We start from the raw sequence: 19,595 nt of genomic DNA, 5'->3' as shown, positions 1-19,595 counted from the left end.
CATCACATACGATGATGAGCTCTCTTTCTCCCACAACATGGGAAAAGAATTGGTTAAATCTTTACCTAGGAAACATTGCATAGTCAAACTCAACAGCTGCTGGCTTTGGGTGATGTGTTGCTGCGTGTGTGAGCTAGCTTCTCTCCCAGGTGCAGTCTCCAGGAGGGAATGATCTACACCAAATAGCCAAGGGAGTTGTTCTACCCAACAGTCAGTAGGGATTCCCAACCTTCTACCCCAATTCTGTGCCAAAGGAATTAGGCAGGAAGAAGGGTGAACGTTTCTTACACAGTGTCATAGGACGAATGGCATGGTTGAACCCATGGTCTTGTCATTACCCAGCAGTGCTCCCAAAGAGCTGCAGCTTTCCAGAGGCATCCAGACCTCAGGTGAAGATTGATATTGAGAGCCCCTTCAGATAACTTGGAGTAAAGGCAAACCAGCCCTCTACCCGGCATTTCAGTGGCTCTCTTAGCAATTTCGTGCCAGAAAACCAAAACCAAGGAGTTAAACCCTTCCCCCCAAGCATGGCCATGGGTTTGTCTTTCCTGCAGCACCCAGCAAGCTGATTACTTTCTCTTCTGGCTCGTGTGAAGTGCTTGAATGATCCCAAGGAAAAAAAGCTTAGCGTTGCTGCTGTCGGTGTGCCAGGCTCCCCGAGACCCGCTCGGGTCTTAATCCGCTTACGGAGGAGAATTATGCATTGCTGAAATTTCTCTGCAAAGACACCATCCTCAGCGGGGTGTGAAAGGCAAGTCCGACCCTGCAAATAACACGCTGATGGCAATATATTTCTGAATTTGTGTTCACAATCCCACAGCAGCTGTTGAAGGACCAGGAGCCTGGCTTAATAACAAAAGAGCACCTTATATAATACCAAGCTCTTGTATATCAAGAACTCCAGAAGGAAGGATTAATTAGTTAAAGGAGGATTATTTCCTTGAAGACAGCTAATCTGTGCAGAGGTTTCTTTAAAATCATAGATCTTGGTTCTGGGGGCTGAAAGTAATTTTTTTAAACAAAAAACCCCGCCTAGATGGTAGACAGATTTTCATATGCAGGTGGTTCTTTACTGTTCCGTACATATAATATATAGCAGTGCATATAGCACTATGGGACTTAAACTAACATTGTTAGTGTAGTGTAATAGCATACTAATACATAATAGTAAATTTTACCCTTGCTTTCCTGTAAAATGAAAAACAAGTACAGAAAGGAAAGGATTCCTAGAACCTGTAATCTAGATATATCCAATTAACTGATGGGATAGGCAGTTTCCTAAATATGATCTCAAATTACCCAAAAGTTGATTAATGAAAGCTTCATAACTGGGGTTGGCATTCCATAGAGCTGTGTACCATTTTGATATAAATTGTATTATTTCAAAGAGAATGACATGAAAATAGCAGCAGGTCTCAGGCACTGTTATCCAGTGGAAAAATGTTGGGGCGAAAAGAAGACACCTGCAGTCCATGTCCTGACCCAGCAAAGACCAGGCCAGAGCCTAAATTCAGCAAAGTTTAGCTTTGCTAATATTTTAGATGAGGATCCACTCACATTTGTAGTATTGGCATCACTAAGGGCAAAAAAGGGGCAACCTGCCCCTGTTACAGCCCAACTAAAAAGACAAACCCTGTTTCTTTTCTGTACAACCTTTTGAAAGTTATGAAACAGCATGAGGATGAAGTCAATCGCCTTTAATTAAAGATATTACTGTTCTAATCTCATTTCAGCGCCCACAAAACATGTATGCGGTGCGTAATACACAACACTGAGTGCTTTAGTATTCAAAGCGCTGGGCTGATATAAACCACATGATCCCCCAAAATCTTTGTCCAAGCAGATAACAATTATCTGGGTTTTGCAGAAAGGGAAAGAACAGTTACTGAAATTTAAGTGATTTGCCCAGCGCACCGCCAAAACAGCCCCTCGACTCCAAAGCTGAGCTGTCAGGTCGGTGCCTTTCCCCGGTTTGCAATGGCAGATGCTGTTAAACACCACGGCGCGTCCCTGGGCATATAAGCCACTCCCAAATGGCACAGGAAACAATTAATTTCCCCGGCGAGAAAAATTACTTGTTTTAAATGAAGTGGAACAACTACAGAAAACTGCTGGCTTATGGCAAATACAGATAAGAGACTTTTACTTCCAATTTAAAGAATCAAGATCAGAACGGATCGCTAGTATTTTCATCCTTCATACTTTACAGCAACCAAGTGATAAAGTTTTCATGTTCAACAGTGTTTCTCATGGTTTATCATGGAATCACAGAATGGTTTGGGTTGGAAGGGACCTTTAAAGGTCATCTAGTCCAACCCCCCTGCAATGAGCAGGGACATCTTCAACTAGGTCAGGTTGCTCAGAGCCCCGTCCAACCTGACCTTGGATGTTTCCAGGGATGGGGTATCTACCACCTCTCTGGGCAACCTGGGCCAGTGTTTCACCACCCTCATTTTTCCCATTATTGCTTTTAGCAAAGCCCAGTTAGTGACACATTGCATCTTGGAACACACTGCCCCACATCATAACTTCACAGATGGTACATGTTTTGGAAACCAGCTGATGATTTTGATCAAACTTTTCCAGTTTTGATGGGCAGGAAGAGCAAGAAACCACTGGCTGTTTACAGAGATACTGTTTCCACACCCAGGCCTCTCTTGCATCACTAAAATGGCACCGGCACCGCCCCATCATTTTGGGCAGAGATGCTGGGATGACTGCCTTACCACCAAGCACATCTCAAGGAAGAGTTGCTTGGGTTTCACTCACTTCTACACTCACGCCCACCACCTCCAAACCTTGGGACCTCCACGTACCTCTTGTGTGCCCAAAGAGCAACGAAGTTGGTGAAGGGTCTACAGGTCAAGTCTTATCACGAGTGGCTGAGGGAACTGAGATTGTTTAGCCTGGAGAAAAGGAGGCCGAGGGGAAACCTTATCGCTCCCTACAACTACCTGACAGGAGGTTGTAGCCACGTGGGGGTTGGTCTCTTCTCCCAGGTAACAAGTGACAGGATGAGAGGAAACGGCCTCAAGTTGTGCCAAGGGAGGTTTAGATTGGATATTAGGAAAAATTTCTTCGCTGAAAGGGTTATCAAGCATTGGAACAGGCTGCCCAAGGAAGTGGTGGAGTCACCATCCCTGGGGGTATTTAAAAGACACATAGACATGGAGCTTAGGGACATGGTTTAGTGGTGGACTTGGTAGTGTTAGGTTAATGGTTGGACTCAACGATCTTAAGGGTCTTTTCCAACCTAAATGATTCTATGATTCTTCCCCTCCATTATCATCTCTCTGCTCCTCATGCTACTTCGTTTCTAGCCTTTTCCCATCCCAGGAGGGCTTAATGGGTTGTTCAGACTGCTACTGCTCAGCCTTAAAAGGAGAATGACGAAGATCCATGCCAAGAGGTACTAATGGGATTTATCTACCCATCCTGCAACTGTCGTGGGAGCAGAAGTCTTCTGTCTTGACTGTCAGTCTAGCAGCTTTCATTAGGAAGGAAATATAATACTTTCACAAGCTAATTAATTGCAACTGCTGATGCTTTAGCAGGAGATGCTAAGTGCAAGTGGCGGAGGAGAATTCCCCAAAGTTGCTCCAAATTCTTTCAGCTGTGAATTGGAAGCAAACACGATGACATTAGCCAGCCTAATCAGCCTATTAGTCTTCAAAAATGACAGGCATAAAATATACCCTGCTGATTAGATATCAGATGGAGTTGTAAAACCTGTACAAATATATTAATCACAGACCTGTATTAGAGAAGTCTAATCGTTAATGCCAGCTTAAAACATTCTACCCAACATGATAATGTTACAAATATAATCCAGGTGTCTTACAAAGTGCAAATGGAGCCCGGGCTGATGTCTCTCTGGAGAGGACACAGCATGCATGTTCCTCAATTTATCCTAAAAGCCCTTTGTGTGGGAACGCAGCCACTGCAGGAGTGATGGGTCATGCAGGTTGTCCCCAACCTTGGGGAGCTCCTCCAAGCCTCTGGAGGAGGCTCTGGAGATTCCTCCAAGCATACAAGGCAGCATGAAAGAAGCAGCAACCCAACAGGCAGGAAAGGAGATAAAGGACAGTCACTCGTTCCACAGGAATCAGGGTGAAGCCATTGGACTGTGCGTGGCTTTCACTGTTTGTGTGCCCAGGATCTGATCACGGCCTCCAGCAGTTGCATCTTCTGGAGGTGAGCACCTGCCTCTGCCAGGAGCAGAGAGGACTGAACAGCCATGACCTCTCCATCAGTTACCTTTGCTCTTCTAACCCTGGGTTGCTGAAAAATGTGAAAAGCTTGTAGGTTCTCATCTAGCGTGTTTTTCATGTAGCACACAGGCAACCATCTCTGTTATGGCCAATGCACTACTGCTACACAGCAACTTCATATAAATCTGCTCAGTCATCTGATCTGACTGTGGTTCGGAGATACGTTACAGCCAGAAGGAATGGGAGATAGGCAGGACCGATAATACTATCTCAATCTAGTGGGCTGTCACAGTGTGGTCTGATCCCAGCTCATCTCTGATACCCTTAGAATCAGGGAAATGAGTATAGAAACACAAAGAAGGCTTTACATCCCTACATCAGGAAGACTTCTGGCCCACCACCTACACTCAAGTACAAGTTCTCTGCACAGTGTCTCTTTGCAGCACTCAGCTAGGAGCCAGATCCTGAGTCTGTGGAGGCTTTCTACACTTAACAGAGCTAAAATGTCTCTGTTTAAACGTCTCGGGCTTCTGCTGGTTCCTCAACCTTCCACTACTAATGCAGCCCCCTTTAGTGGTGGCATCTAGCTCATCACTTGTGCTGGCAGAGAGGATCACTCTATGCTTCACTGCTCGCTCACATGGTGCTCTGCACACCTTCTCCAGACAGCTCAAGAAAAAAACTTGAAATCAGGTTCATCATACGCAGCAGGTTTTATCCTGTTTGCTCCCAACAGGTTTTGGCATTTACCATGACAGGACGGGCACAAGAACAGGGACATTCTCTAAACCTTCAACAGTCAAGACCTACTACTAGGACTTCAGATGGGCATCAACTTCAGCTGTAGCTGTCAGCTACATCCACTCTGGGAAATAAAACAGGAGACTGGTCTCCAGTACAGGCGCTGGCCGGCACGGCAGAATTCGGCTCACATCCATCCATGCATGCAACTGGACAGCGTGGAGGGCCTTGTGTGAGCCCGCAGGCTCTGTCTTGCTTCCTTCGACAGTAGACATGCAGCTGGAAGTTGCAGGTGGGATATGGCCCAAAACATCCTCGTACAAGCAAATGTGGGTGGACTACCTTCAGATTTGATTTTTAGCCACAGGCTTTCAGTTTGCAGAATGGGACTAGTCCATGACCAGCAAACTCTGCAACCAAAACCCAACCATAGCTCACAGCACATCATCCACTCCAAAATACAATTCTTTCTTGTTATACCCAAGGTATCTAGCTGAGAGGGTCAGGATAGGATGGACCTTTGAGCTTCTCATGGTCTCTGATGCTCCAAACTAGCAGATATCTACACAGATTCTCCTCAAATACACTGTGACCTGCCAAGTATCCAAAAAATGCATCCATGTCATGGACAGGGACTAAGTGACAGGCTGTGGTGGAGCTTTACCGTGAATACTCCTTATTCCCCATGGCTCTGGCATAAAGCCAGACTCCTGCAAGGGCTGCAGCCAGACCTTGGCCACCAAACTGAATACCCATCTGCAAGCTCTTGACAGTACTCCACCATGAGTTTTGGTACACATCACCAGAAGGGCCTGATCATTTGCCTTCACAGTCATGAGGAACAGAGGAATAATACCTCCTCCAGTTTCAAGCTGCCTACATCTCCATTCTTCATAGCCTTGTGTTGGAAGCTGATTTCTTCTGCATCTTCTTCAAGGGGCCGGGACCAGGAGGGGATCAGATGCATTAAGACTCCTTGAGGGATGGGCAATTGGATCCAAATTCCTTTCTGTGACAGTCTCAGCTAGGACAGCAGCTGTAACATTTCAGGTAGCAAGCAGTATTCCCTTCAAAGTGCCAAGGATCCTGGATGGACCTATTCTGAACAATTTGAGAGCATCCCTGGTGACCTCTCCCTATTCCTGAAAAGCCACTATCCTCATAACCAACTCCTGAAGTGACATAAGGTTTCCAGCACAGTAATGGTACTTAATGACATATTCAGAGACGTAGAAAAGAGGACACTGGAAGGTGAGGTATGATACCAGTCCCATGTGGGTGTTACTGGACTAGGGTAAATTTAGCTAAAGGTGCCACTTGGGGGCATAATGTTTTATCGAATAGGCCATTCCTGTGTGCTGGGAAGTGCAGTGGCGCTGAACTTCCTCAGCACACAGTGACTTATTTGCTGAATAATACTAGAGACTGTTTGCAAAGTGCAGGACAGCTTCGCCTTCTTCACTCAAAGTCAAGGTAGGTTTTAGCAGTCGTTCTCTCTTTCCTCTAAGGAAAAAATGCCAATTTCCACCAGGATACTTGTTTTCAGGACTTTCTTGTGCTGCCTTTCCTGCATCAGCTTGAAATGTTAATGTTTCATTGTTGTATGTTTGATTTCTAAATGTTGAATGTGTTTGATGAACACGACACTCAATGAAATGAATCTGTTTTTCATAGGAATCTACCTTTGACTGAGTTTTAAGTAACCTTCATGGACTGCTCCAGAAATTAATTTTCAGTTGTTTACATTGAAAATTATGCATGTTGAAAGAAAACAAAACAACTCAAACACCTACACAGGTCAAACCAAAACTTTGCTGTGCCTTGTTCTCAAAGGAACAAACCTGCTGCTGGGGGGACCAGAGCCTGAAGGTTTCTGGACAGTGCTGCACAGCCACCAAGTGTTAGTCCAGACAAATCAAGTTTCCAGAACCAATCTTCATAAATATACCTGGGACTTCACAAGAGCCCTGAAACTTAAAACAAAACAAAAAAACCCCAATAAACTCAACCTCCCTCCCCAGTGAGTTCCCCTAAGTACAGCTAGCAAGACTGTATAGCAAGTCCACAACTTGCTAAAAGTTTCATTTCATAGATTCCAGCGGGAAAAAGACAGAAGACATATGCATGGCCTTCAGAGGTCACCATTGCTCTTCCAAAGATTCCAATTCTACGTGCAACGGGTCAGTCCAAACCTACAGTGGGCTCCACATGGATTTATTCAAGAACGGGAAGGGAAGATGACATGCAAGCACAAACACAATGGAAACACTGTTTTGTGGAGCCTGCAAGGAAAAGGAAGGGGAAGAGAGGAGGAAAGCCAGCAGCAACAGCACACAAGGACTATAAAGAGAGATTAGAAGCGCTCAGCGCATCAGAGTAACAATTTTCTATCCAACAATACACAAAGATGAGAAAAAAAAGTAACAACCCTCTTTCCATGCCTTCCCTCCACCACTACCAACTACACAGCAGATCTAGGAGATCCTTGAGCAAAACGTGGGACAAACCCTGCAGATACTGTAACTGCAGCTGATGGCACACACCTGAGCTGTAGCTATCTGTTGAGGACTGGGAGATGGAGCGGGAAAGCGAACGGCGGCCGATCTTCGTCGGGCGCTTGTTGAATTCTTGCTTTTGGTCAGCAAACTGGATCTGTTAAAAGAAAGGAATAAAGTCAGATGTAAAAACCCAACAGTCTGATACAGAAGATTAATCCCAAGAATCCACAGCCTTGAGCAGACACTGACACCATCTCAGTTATGGGCTGATTTGCAATTCCTGTTATTTAATTGGGAACAGGGTATGCTAAATTGTCTACTTGGTTTACCTTCAGACCCCCCACCAGATGCAGCATTGACACACTTGTCTTTCAAATACCTTGAAGCTCCTCTTTTAACCACAGAAATTAGAAAGCTTCTGTCCTCATTATGCACAAACTTATTTTTCCAAAATGCTAATGATAAGGGTTATTTGACACAAGAGAAGCCCCATTAGGGCCACCCAACATTTGTAGAGCTGATGCGGACACTGACCTATGTTGGAATAATTATTGTGGTGACCAGTAGGAGATGCTCCCTATTTGCTGTACAAAATACAAAAGGCAAAAATAAAAACACTTCACGTAACTAATACTGCTTCCAGCTGCACTTAATATTAAAGAAACATTTGAGATTAGATACATCACTCAAGGCTGTTATAACTGTTGGGACCATGGACGCCTGGAGAACATAGGTATTTAAGAGCACTGTATTTAAGAGTACACAACTTTATACAACAAATCAAGAAATGAAGAATAAGGCATGTAAATGAAGCAATGTGCAGACGGGCAAAATGTAATTATCCAAGTTGGAGAGAAGGAACCAACTATCATTTACCAGCAATGCCTACAACAATACCACAGCAATGGATGTAACACTAATATTTTGTGGCATTTTGCATCTACCCTCCTTTTTGATGGAGCTGATCTCATTGCAAAAAAATGTTGTGCATGACAAATAGCAACCTGCTCAACCCAAGACGAAGAATCAAGCCCATTTCCATTTCAATCACCAAGGAATAAAGGTATCAGACTCCCCAGGAACATCTGTGAAGCCCCAAGACCACCAGGGGTTTGAGAGTGGCCGAGCACAACCCGGCTCAGTCCTGCCCGTGTTACGGCTGCGGTAACTGCCAAGCCGAGAGATAAATATTTATTTTAAGTCGGCAAAGCTGATCTGCTCCATAGCATGCAGAGGACAGAAGGGATAAGTAAAGAAGCGTCACTTTTATGTAGGCACTTTTAAGGGGAAAATGACATTCAACATTGGTATTTATAGAAGAACCTCTTCCTCCAAGCTTTGTTTTACTCCCACCCTTGGTTGAAAAGAGCAGCAAGCAGGCCAAATAATCAGTATTTCCTTACTATAAACTCCCCAAATCCAGGTTTTCACATAAACCAAACATCTGGTCTTACAGATGATTATTAGTGATTTTACAGTAGAAACGCAACCTGTCCGTGCCCCACTGACGTGCACCTCAGGTTGGACTTGTCTTAACGCTTCCCTGCTCGCATCAGCACCAGCTTTCAGCTAGTCACCCCAAAGGGCTCCACAGGCATCACACACATTTCAACAGACATAAAACTTCTCAGAGCCCGCTCGCCTTGCCCAAGGGACACGGCGCATCTCAAAACCACACCAGCAGCTCAACATCCCTTTTGATTCTCTCTCTATGTGGCTACTGGGCCATATTTAAGCATTCAGGAGAACAGGCTTATAGTTTTAGGAACTATTTTAACTCCCAGTGCTCATCACTTTGTAAGCCAACCATTGACGCTCCCACTGTGTTCATGATTTGCGCTAAATCTCAGGGAAAGTGGAAGCACGACTTCCAATTGCAAATTTCCTTGGACTTTGCTATGAGCATAAACTGACTCAATCTGGCAATGGGGTTAAATATTTACATCTCCAAAATAGTGAAAGCCATTAATTGAGTCTATTAACTAACCCCTTGGGGTATTTTGAGAAGTTACTTTTGTTTAAAGAAGTCATCTAACCAGAAAGAATTTGATCCCATTCTGGGAACTCAAATTCAAGCTCAGTGGTTTAAGTAGCAACACTTGACATTGCACTTGAGACAGGCTGGTGATGCTACAGAGCTGGTGCTCTGGTTTTTGGGCCAGTAAGTGAAGAATAAAGGTGATGGGGGTCTCAGGTGGCTAATTCAGAGTCCTCTGTGAACCCAAGTCTGAGCTGGCCCAGGGACAGCCAGCGCAAGCTGCTGGGGAGGAAGGAAAGGACCTGGGAGAGGATTTGCAGCAGCACCTGGGAGCTCTTTTTTTCTGCTAATCTTAAAACAAACAACAGAACGACACCAGATCAGGAAACACACAGGGGAGAAAAAAAAAAACAACACACGTCAAACTCATATTACAGTCAAGAGTTGTGTTGTGGATTAACACCTCTGATCCCGGCAGGATGGGATCTTTGTGCACACACATCAGTTTTTATATTCCTTTTCTAACAAGCTGTTGGCCTGAAATAACCTTTTTTCTTTCTTTCTTTCTTTTTTTTTTTTTTAAACAAATCCCTCGACAGCTGAGCAGCTTCATCAAAGCATCAGGTTTTGTGTGAAATGATGCTCTTGGCAAAGTGAGATAGGCTAGAAGTCTAACAAAGGGTGAATAATTCGTATTACAATTAACATTTTCCTTTCCCACATCATCTCTTCAAGGACATTCAATGCAACTATTTCAAGTGACACGGTAATATTAATAATTGCATTCAGAGCTCTCCAAGTACTTCCACATCCACGACTGATAGGCAAGTACATGCCGAAAAGAAGTCATGAACCAAATTAGGCAGAACTAGAACTAGACTTTATAATAAACCCTGCCCTCAACCCCTTTGAGGGTTTAAACCCTTTAAACATTGCACAAGCTGGGTTTAGCTTTAGCTGAGCAAGGCACTGACTACCAAGAGGTGGAAGGAAGCACCAGAAGAGGAGAACATCGGGAAGGGACCGGGTCAAAGCTGAGGTCTGCTTTTAGCTAGCGTTGACACGCCACCAACGTCTTTTGGCTTTATCTTTCCAGCAATAGAGACAGCGGGCAAGAAAGGATGCTGCTATTTGATTTATTTAAGACATCTGTTGTATCCACCTTCATTCAGTGCTAAATTTTTGTATCGCACGGACATGTGAAGGGTACAAAGTGTCAGCAGGAATATACTCTTAAGCCAGTTTCCACAACACATCTTTATTTTTGAGCTGACATCACAGCAACGCACACTCGATCCAGCCAGAATGAGAAAACCAGACCTTGCTTACCCAGACCAAAACTCTGGTTTAAATCCTTACCGAACGGGACAAGGCAACTGACGGCGTGACACACCATGTTCCAGCCCTGCTGGAAAGATGGGGACATTCAAGACGGGAACGAGAACAGTGATTTGGTTCCAGGTTGAACTCATTCAGCTCACACCGAAACGCCTCTGAAGGTAACAGCCAACTTTGCACAGGCTAAAGCTCAAAGGAGAGGCTGTGAAGCCTTTGAGAGCCGTAGCTGATTGGATTTAGGAGTCCAACCTGCTCTGCAGCTACACAAGCACTGCTGCTTTCAACCTCCAGCAGGAAAAAAACAATTCAGGCTGAAAAACCTCACCTCCAGAGGTACAAGGGGTTAATGACTTCTAAATGCAGGTGTATGCTCATTACATTTCAAATGAGCTAACTCTCACTTCGACCTGGGATCTCCACCATGAAGAGCTGCTCTACGCTACTTCACTGAGCAAAAAAAGTCTCATCATCTGAGGTTTTCCTGGGCAATCTACCTGCTCACAAACCCATCAACTCCTCCATCTCAGTGGTCTGAAAAACAACCCCAGAACAACGTGTTCGGCTCAACACTTCATCATTTCAAACCTCCTGCTCCTGAGAGAAAATGAAGAGAAATCCTCCGGAGATTGGGATTTTCTCTAAGCAAGGGGATCCAGTCAGCTCCAGAAATAAGTGATTGGGGGAACAGCACGGAAAGGAGAAAAAAAAGGGGGGGGGTAGAGAGAAACAAATGTACTTCTAAATAGAAAAAATGTTATTACGGTACTAAAGACTGCCCTCACCTGGGCTTTAATCCCTGAATCTCCGTTCACGTTGTACTTCTTCTTGTTCGGCATGACGGCATCACCGACAGCCCCTCTGCACCGTCTCCCGCCGGGGCAGGGGCTGCCCCCCCATTTATACCTCCCAGCCCCGCCGATCCCGATCCTGCCCGCTCTGGTTTCAGCCGCGGGGTGGAGGGAGAGGGAGGGAGGGTGGGAGGGAAGGGGAACCGCTCGGATTTTCAGACTCCCTTTTTTTTGGCAGGAAAGGACCCCAAGACTTAATGAGGCGTCCCGCCAAACAAGCCCTACTTCTGTTTTATGTTGAATTACAGCATTTGCCTGACCTCTAGACAGTTAGCGGCAGTTTTTAACGTGGCCTGGCTTGTGTGTGCATAACAATAGCTTATTTATATAACCAGAACATTTCCCTGCTCGCTATAATTAACTTGCTAATTAGGCTCTTTTTAACTTGGGTTCTCCCCCCCACTTTTCTTTTTCCCCAATGTCAGATGATTACGTTAACAGAGCCTCATTAGAAGAAAATTAACTAATGAGCAACTAAAACAATGAAGGCATTTGTTAGATGGCAAAGTGGTTTTTAATTATGCCGGTCCCCGCTCCGTCCCCCGTGGTGGCAAGTGCAGAGAGTCCGTCCTTGGAAGGGTCCGGACTCCAACACCCATCCCACTGTTCCTGCATCGTACCATACCTCTTAGAGTCACAGAACCACAGAATGGTTTCAGTTGGAAGGGACCTTTAAAGGTCATGTAGTCCAACCCCCCTGCAATGAGCAGGGATAACTTCCACAAGATCAGGTTGCTCAGAGCCCCGTCCAACCTGACCTTGAATGTTTCCAGGGACGGGGCATTGACCACCTCTCTGGGCAACCTGGGCCAGTGTTTCACCACCCTCATCATACAAAATTTCTTCCTTATATCTAGTCTCTTCCCACCTTGCAGGTACCTACTGCAGCAGGAAAAAGGCTGCAGATAACCCCAGAGGGATGTTTGTGCAGCAGTAGGGTTTGGGAAGCGTGATGCTTTGCTACCAGTGACCGAGCAGACCCTATGCAGGGCAATATGGAGCTGTTATCCAAAGAGTATTGTCCCTGACAATGAACCCAAGACATTTCTCATAGAGAACCCCAACATTTACTTCCAAAGAAGAGGAAGTTGGGAAGTGATGAGGCACCACCAATTGACCTCAACACCAATTCTAACTAAATATGAAAAAAAAAGCTCTCCACAGCTCCATGTATTATTATATAAACCCACTTTTGAAATAATTTAGCACTGATCTGACACAATATTCCTCTGATCTGATATAATATTGCTCCTCAATAGTTGTCACTGTTGTCCAGTGGATGGTACAGCATGATGGGGAAAATGCTGCCAAGGAAACATTGCTTGCAAGTGTTTCCCCAAAGCGCTTCTCCAGACAAGGATGTGCCATGGTGGCATTTTACGTCTCCACAGCAGATTTCAAGGAATCCACTAAAAGAGTAAAAATTCCTGGGCTATATGAAAGCAACATCTGCTTTGTGAAGGGAAAACCCCAGAATTCCCAACTTTAATGAATCTGTAGAATAATTGGAAAATGGAAATACAGAATATTTCCAATATGGAAATATGTCAGGAAATATGAGACTGGGATTAGCACCACTTGCCTCAACTGATACTACAGCCAAAGTTGTGTTTTCAGGGCAAGTTTTTAATTTTTGACATTATTGATGACGCTTTTCATGCAAATTCCTAAAGGAGGTGCACAAACTACTTTTCCACTAGGTTATCACATCAAGATACTTAGATACTTAAATCAAATAGCTTTTGGGGTTGGGGGGTGGGGGGAGTGTTTCACTGGAGACTGACTCTGAGACACTAAAATTAAGAACCTCTATTCTATAAAAATTCTAATAATAAAGTTCTTTCCTGCTCCTCCAGTCCACAGCTCAGGTATCTTCTGCAACTTGGATGTCAGTTGTAATCTAGCTCAATCTTCAAATAAAACTAGGGAGAACTATGTTCAATCCTAGTAAAATCCAAGTTATCACTATAATTTAACAAACCATGCATGATTAAAATCTGTTTTTTTCATCATGGTTGGAGCCCAACCTTACTGCAGCCTCCCTCTGTATTAGTCTAGCCACACTCTTTTTAAAAATTGCTAAATGAAACCTTAAAATATTGTAACAGCTATAAAATCCCCAACCACTTGTGCAATGTGCAAGAGGAACCATCCTTGTAAATTCTTTGAACTTTTAAATTTTGCAAGCGCAGCGTTTTTGTAGTGCTAGCGTCTTAAATTTATTCTTAGCCATGAAGATTTATTTTTTTTTAAAGGAACAAAGGGAGAAAACAACAGGGTTTTGTGTGATTAAGTCACACAAGCTCTATGGCATTGCTAACAGCTTGCAAATCCACCTGCAAAAAACTTGGGAAACAAAGAGCAAGTTAGGGAGCTAATTAAAATCCATCTATTTGCGTATGAAACAGCAGGTCAAGTTTGTGGTCTTCAAGAGCTGCACTACTTGGTTATTCATGTGACAAACTGGAAGGCCTTTTCCCAGTGGAAAAACTTCTCATCTATCTATGATGCCAAGTGATAAATGCAAGAGAAATAATTTTGCAGCTATGGCTAGAACGGAGGGGACCGACATGACTATTCTGATGTTCCACCAGAGCCTGGGGCTTGCAGCTCCCAGACCAAACCTCCTCCTCCTGCCCTCTCATCCCTATTCATGAAGGAAAAGCTGGTTTCCTCCAGCACTCGACCTGCCAAGCCAGATACTTCATCTGCTCCACTTTCCCCTGTGAAACCAGAGATGTGTATGGAGACACCAGGTGCTGGCAGCTGAAAGGCAACCGAGACGAGACCTGTTCCCCTTCCACAGTATCAGTGATGCCTTCCCCTTGCCGTGCTTGCCATGATCTGCAACCCTCAGCTTCAACAATTCAGGCAGCTTCTGTTCTCCTAATCCACCTCCTGAGCTCAGATCATATCGCTTCAAGAAAGGGACTGTCCAAACCCATTTATTCCATAGTTTCACATGCCTTAAATTAATATGTAATCCTGACAATGCTGCTCACTGAGCCAAAACTTTAACCAGCGCGCCAAGTGTTTAAGATTCCAGTTCTACAGACAAAAGGTCACAGGGAGACTGACTCCAGGATTAACACACACATTTAACCCTTTGGCATCTTCCTTCTGAAAAAACAGCTTGAGAATGTGCAGGTTAAGGCTGATTTTACCTACAGGACTTAGGAGAGAAAGGATGGGGATGAAGAGTCACCCACCTGGGCCAGAGTGGTTTCCAAGCATGTTAGAAATTCAAGCCATTGGTTCTTGAAGACCTCACACCAGTGGTGGATCCACCATGCTCTGCAAACTCTCAGCCCAGTGTATTTCTAACTCAAGTTCAGCATTGGGCTGCGGTTGTGTACAGTGCAAACATCAGATCACAGCCCCATACACCTCAATTTATTATATTTCACTAGGACTGAGACCGATTTCGGTCCTCAGACCTCCAGGACAATGAGGACTGAATCGTGGTCCACGTCTATCGAGCCATTGCTCTCACTCCAGTGGCTGAGACCCACTCTTAGGTTACCTCTTTTTAAAAAAATAATCCTCCATGGCCCACAGAAGTAAAGCTGCAGGTGGAAAACCTGGAAATAAAACTAAAAGAAGCTCTTCCAACATCTTAGTGCTTATTGACACAGAGCACGCTTCCACGGTAGGCAACACCAGCACCTATATCCAATGCACACCAAGAATGAGAGCGGCCACCCCTGCTGCTGTAACTGGTGGGAGCAGGAAGGAGAGATCTTTAAAAAAAGAAAATAACAAAAACCTAAACCACACGGGTCCAGTGGGGACAATGGGAAGGATACGGAAGAGAGAAACCTTCTCCCCCAGCTGTAGAACAGATCCCTTGGTCCACCCCTGGCTCTGTTGGTCATGGTCCCATGACAAGGCAGGCAAAAGAGGAAACGGTTATTTCCATATCACTTCAACTTGCAATGAAGGGGTAACTTGTGTTTTATAATTAAAAAAAGTAGGATCTCAGAACTCAGAGATGGAAAACACCTACTGAGTCATCAGGAGTCAGTGCATCATCTCTGGCGATAAGTGCTTTTATACTCGGCCAGCATCCCACATGGTCTTACAGCTCCTTCGTACGCGTGATGCTACAACACAACCCAGGAGCACAACTTTTCCCTAGAAAAACTGTCAACCAGTACAGCGAAAGCCTCTCCTGCTAATTCTCTAAAGATTACTATGAAAGACTTTGCAATTAGAGATCACCTAAACCATCACTCAATTATACAACCTGAAATCGCTGAAACCTTCACAAATAAGACACAAAGTCAAAACAGCATTTCTGCCTCATGCACTCACTGGCTGCAGAATTTCAGAAAACTTTGAAAATTCAGAATTTCCCCTTGTTTTGATCCCATCCTCATAGGGATGAGAAATTTATGTCCCATAACTGCACACAGGAGTTTTTCCCTGACTACTGTGTGTACAAAGGTGTTCAGTGTCAGCATTAAATCCAGGTTGTAGATTATTTGAAAAATTGAGGGGTTTACCCAATAAAGGAAACACTGTGATCCCTGATTTGGCTCACAGCAGATTAAATGACTTCAGCTTGTGTTGTCGCTCAGGTCTGCAAAACCTCAAATCTCTCTCACAGCTCAGACGCTGTTCTGCAAAACCAGAATCGACCTGCTGCAGATCTCCTCCCAGCCAGAGTCACAGACTATGGGAGAACTTGTATTTTAACCTGCTCTTCCGAGAAGCAATGCAGAAGGGATTATTGTTATTCACTAATACTACATTTTTTCAATATTTGGTTATTTGTTTAATAATAAGAGGTGTACTGTAGTAAATGTAGGACCTTGGGAAGAACGTTAAGACATAAAAGACTGTTTGAAATAATGACCTTAAAGATAATGAGCGTTTTAAAGCTTAGGCTAATTATTTCTTGAAATGTGGCTGTTCACTCCCACGCTGTCCTGAGAAACACATAAAATGCAAATCAGTCAAGTTAAAATCCTGATTAAAAACATTGCTAGAGGACATAACCCTAAGCCATTTGTAGATGGAGTTTGATGCCACTGCAGCTATAAACCATCTATAAAATCATACATCCACGCCGCAAATGTAAACTGCACAGCCATTAGAAAAAAAGGCCTATTTAAATAAAGTTTCTGTCATGTGGTCCTGATCCCAGAGGCACCAAATTCATAAAGGAGAAAATTGCAGAGGGGGATAGATCCGTAGGGAGAGGTTGGTTGCTTGTTTTTAAGCAGAACTCCACACTTTTGCAATTAGCACACAAAAATCCACATTTGAAACAATAAACAAAGTTGTGTGCTATGCAAAGTTTATCACTGCTAACCCTTAAATGCAAAATTTCCTCACTGTTGATATAAATATGACATGACTTGGGTGAAAGCTGAAAGAATTGCAGTCTATAAAAATGAGTGAGAAGCAGAACAATAAACTGTAATTTTACAAAAATAAAATCCATAATGCTTAAGAAAGCGACAGCAGGAGTACATAAAGTTGATATTAAAGGGGGATAATGAAGTTTGAATCAAATCACCATGCACAGCCTCTATTTGTAGATAAAGATCAAAGCAGCAAGAATACCCTTACAGGAATACAAGAATACCAACTTTTTATTATAGTGATCTAAGTATTTTTAGAAGAACCACCAAGAGGGATGACTTCAAAAATAGAAATGGAAGACATGAGCAGAAACCTAGGAAGATATAACAAATATTGATACAGAATTTCAGTGCTTCTGAAGTATCATGAACTTTTTTGGATGACAAGACACTGCACAGACCCTCAGGGGACAGGCAAAGCCAACCTCCAGACACGCAACCTTCTGTCTTCCAAGCACTGCCTGCTTTTTGGAGCCATGTCATTATATTTTCAGCTGCTTTGGGAATTCTTTCCACCAGAGAAGCAAAGCAGAGAAAAGTGTCTTTTAATATTTGCTGGTATCTATTCTAACCTCTTTAACCACCCAAACAATGCTGAGCAGCACACGATGCCCTGAAGGGTGTCTTAAGTTTTAGAGGTTTTATTCCAACAACAGAATCTAAATTGATGATAAAAATTATAGTAGTCGAAAAAACAGTATCTGCTGTGCTGATCCTGATGAAATTCAAAGTCTTCTGGAACACATTGCAGTTTCTCCCACTCCTCCTTCCTGCTGGTCCCAAATTGCTAAAAAAATTAGTTCTTAATATAACACATTTGCAAGATGGGGTGGCTCACAGGGGACCACTCCCTCCATCACTTGACCGTTTTCAATTAGGCAGCTCACACCGAAGAACGATGCTGCACTGGCAGGGGAGGATGTCTAACAGTTCTTGTTAATATCGGACTTTAACAACCCTCATTCCAGCTAAACCCCATCATATCCTGATGCTGAGCAGCGAGATCTGAAGCTCCCTCCAAAAATTAAGCAGCAATCGGCTGGCTAGCTGGTGATTAAAAGAAGAAGCTAAATAACTCACCATCCACTCGGGCACGTGGAAAGCAGAGGCACTGGCATTGCCGTCCCTCTTCTCCATAGGTGAAACCCTCCACGCTCACATTTGTTTGGCAGAGGGGATGCAGAGGGATGCAGCGGGATGCAACAGCCCAGCAGCCAAGCCCCACACTGTTCAGCTGCTCACCGGGGTCTTCGGTGGACAGATCTCCCAGCTGAGGTCTTCGTTGTGAACCAGCCTCATTAGCCAAGTGTTCAGGGGTGAGACAGGCAGCTCAGTTCCTCATTTCTGTTCAAAATCCCACACTGGGTGAAGCACTCAGATCCAGCCCATTTTTGCAGCTCTGATTTCATGCCGACCCCAGCTCTGCTCGACGTTTGAGCCGAGAGCAAATGAGAGCAACCTCGACGTGGCACGGAGGAGACGTCCATCCATCGCCTGCCTATGCTCCTAGCCCTGCGTCACCAAGATGCCGAGACCCCAATCGACACAACGGCAAGGTCAAAGAGGCACACCTGTATTTAGAGCTATAGGTCTCCTGCAATGAGGACTACACTTGGCACCATCAAAAGTTCGTGCAACTTCAAACAAAACAGCATACGGTCACCTCTAACACTGAACAGCTTTCAGCTTCAAACTCAATATAGTTAGAAATGAACTTCATAATCTCGTGGCCGTGCACAGAACCAGATATTTTTAAATGATTTGCATTTAGCCCAATCTGAGGGAAAAGCAGGGATGGAGCAGGCTGGTGGGGCTGCAGCTCCCTCTGCTGAGCATGCTCAGCCCTTGCTCTGCAGAAGAGGAGGACAGAAATGAGGATTCTGTAGACAGAGCGATTGCAAAGGGATCTCCTGCTTGTGCAAAGGCATATTTCCACAGCCGGCAGCTCCACAACGGTCCAGACCAGGATACAAACAAAATTTTGCCACTTTGCAGTGCTGAAGACTTGAGCTGAAGTTTCAACTTAACTGAAACCTCTCTGGTTCACTCAAAATAACAAAGGATTCCACCCTCAGGAATTAATGAGCCATCAGTGACCGTTCTCTGAGCTCACTTTGGTTCTTTATCAGTACATTTCCACCCGCAAAGTGAACAGGGAGAAGTGAAGGTGGGGCTGACAGCTTCTCCCTGGAGATGCTCACAGAAAACCCCCTTCTCTGCCAGGAAGGTCTGGCAGCTCATCAGCCTGCACAAACATGTCCTTGTTTTACTTTTCTTCACACAAAGCATTTTATTTAGGGCAATAGTTGACACAAAACTCCCTTCACCAACTTCCTCTTCTTCTGGTAGCCGGGCAAGGTACTTGGCTTGTGAGCCGCAAGCTTGTGAGCCACCAGCCTGCACACCACCGATTAGACACATTCTGTTGGGCTGCTGGCACACCTAGATGGACAGAAGTTCCCAGGTTCCCTTCCTTACTTCGCTCTCTCATCAGCTGAACAATTTAAACACTGGAAATTTTGGAGTTTGCCGTTTCTGGCTAAGACAGGGTGACAGGAGGCTATGGGTGAAAGCAAGTTGAAGAGGTGTACCTCAAATCTTCTGGGCAAACA

The 19,595-nt window shown here is 44.4% G+C and overlaps 1 protein-coding gene across 2 annotated transcripts in view; it reads right to left on the bottom strand.

Annotated features, from left to right (window-relative positions):
* The window catches only part of AHCYL2 (adenosylhomocysteinase like 2), a 108,103-nt gene that overhangs the window by 26,302 nt on the left and 62,206 nt on the right, over window positions 1–19,595 (bottom strand). Inside the window, exons 1-2 of one of the 2 annotated variants that reach the window (XM_049813796.1) lie at window positions 11,549–11,701; window positions 7,496–7,604 (exon numbers count right to left, since the gene is read on the bottom strand). In XM_049813796.1, coding sequence (XP_049669753.1) covers window positions 7,496–7,604; window positions 11,549–11,602 — 163 coding nt within the window. In that variant the 5' untranslated portion in view covers window positions 11,603–11,701. Of the gene's footprint in view, window positions 1–7,495; window positions 7,605–11,548; window positions 11,702–19,595 lie in introns of those variants that run through there. The other variant, XM_049813795.1, reaches the window with a different exon arrangement.

The sequence above is a fragment of the Accipiter gentilis genome, chromosome 11 (assembly GCF_929443795.1).
Source record: "Accipiter gentilis chromosome 11, bAccGen1.1, whole genome shotgun sequence".
Classification (NCBI taxonomy): domain Eukaryota; kingdom Metazoa; phylum Chordata; class Aves; order Accipitriformes; family Accipitridae; genus Astur; species Astur gentilis.
This window is presented reverse-complemented; position numbering and strand designations above follow the sequence as displayed.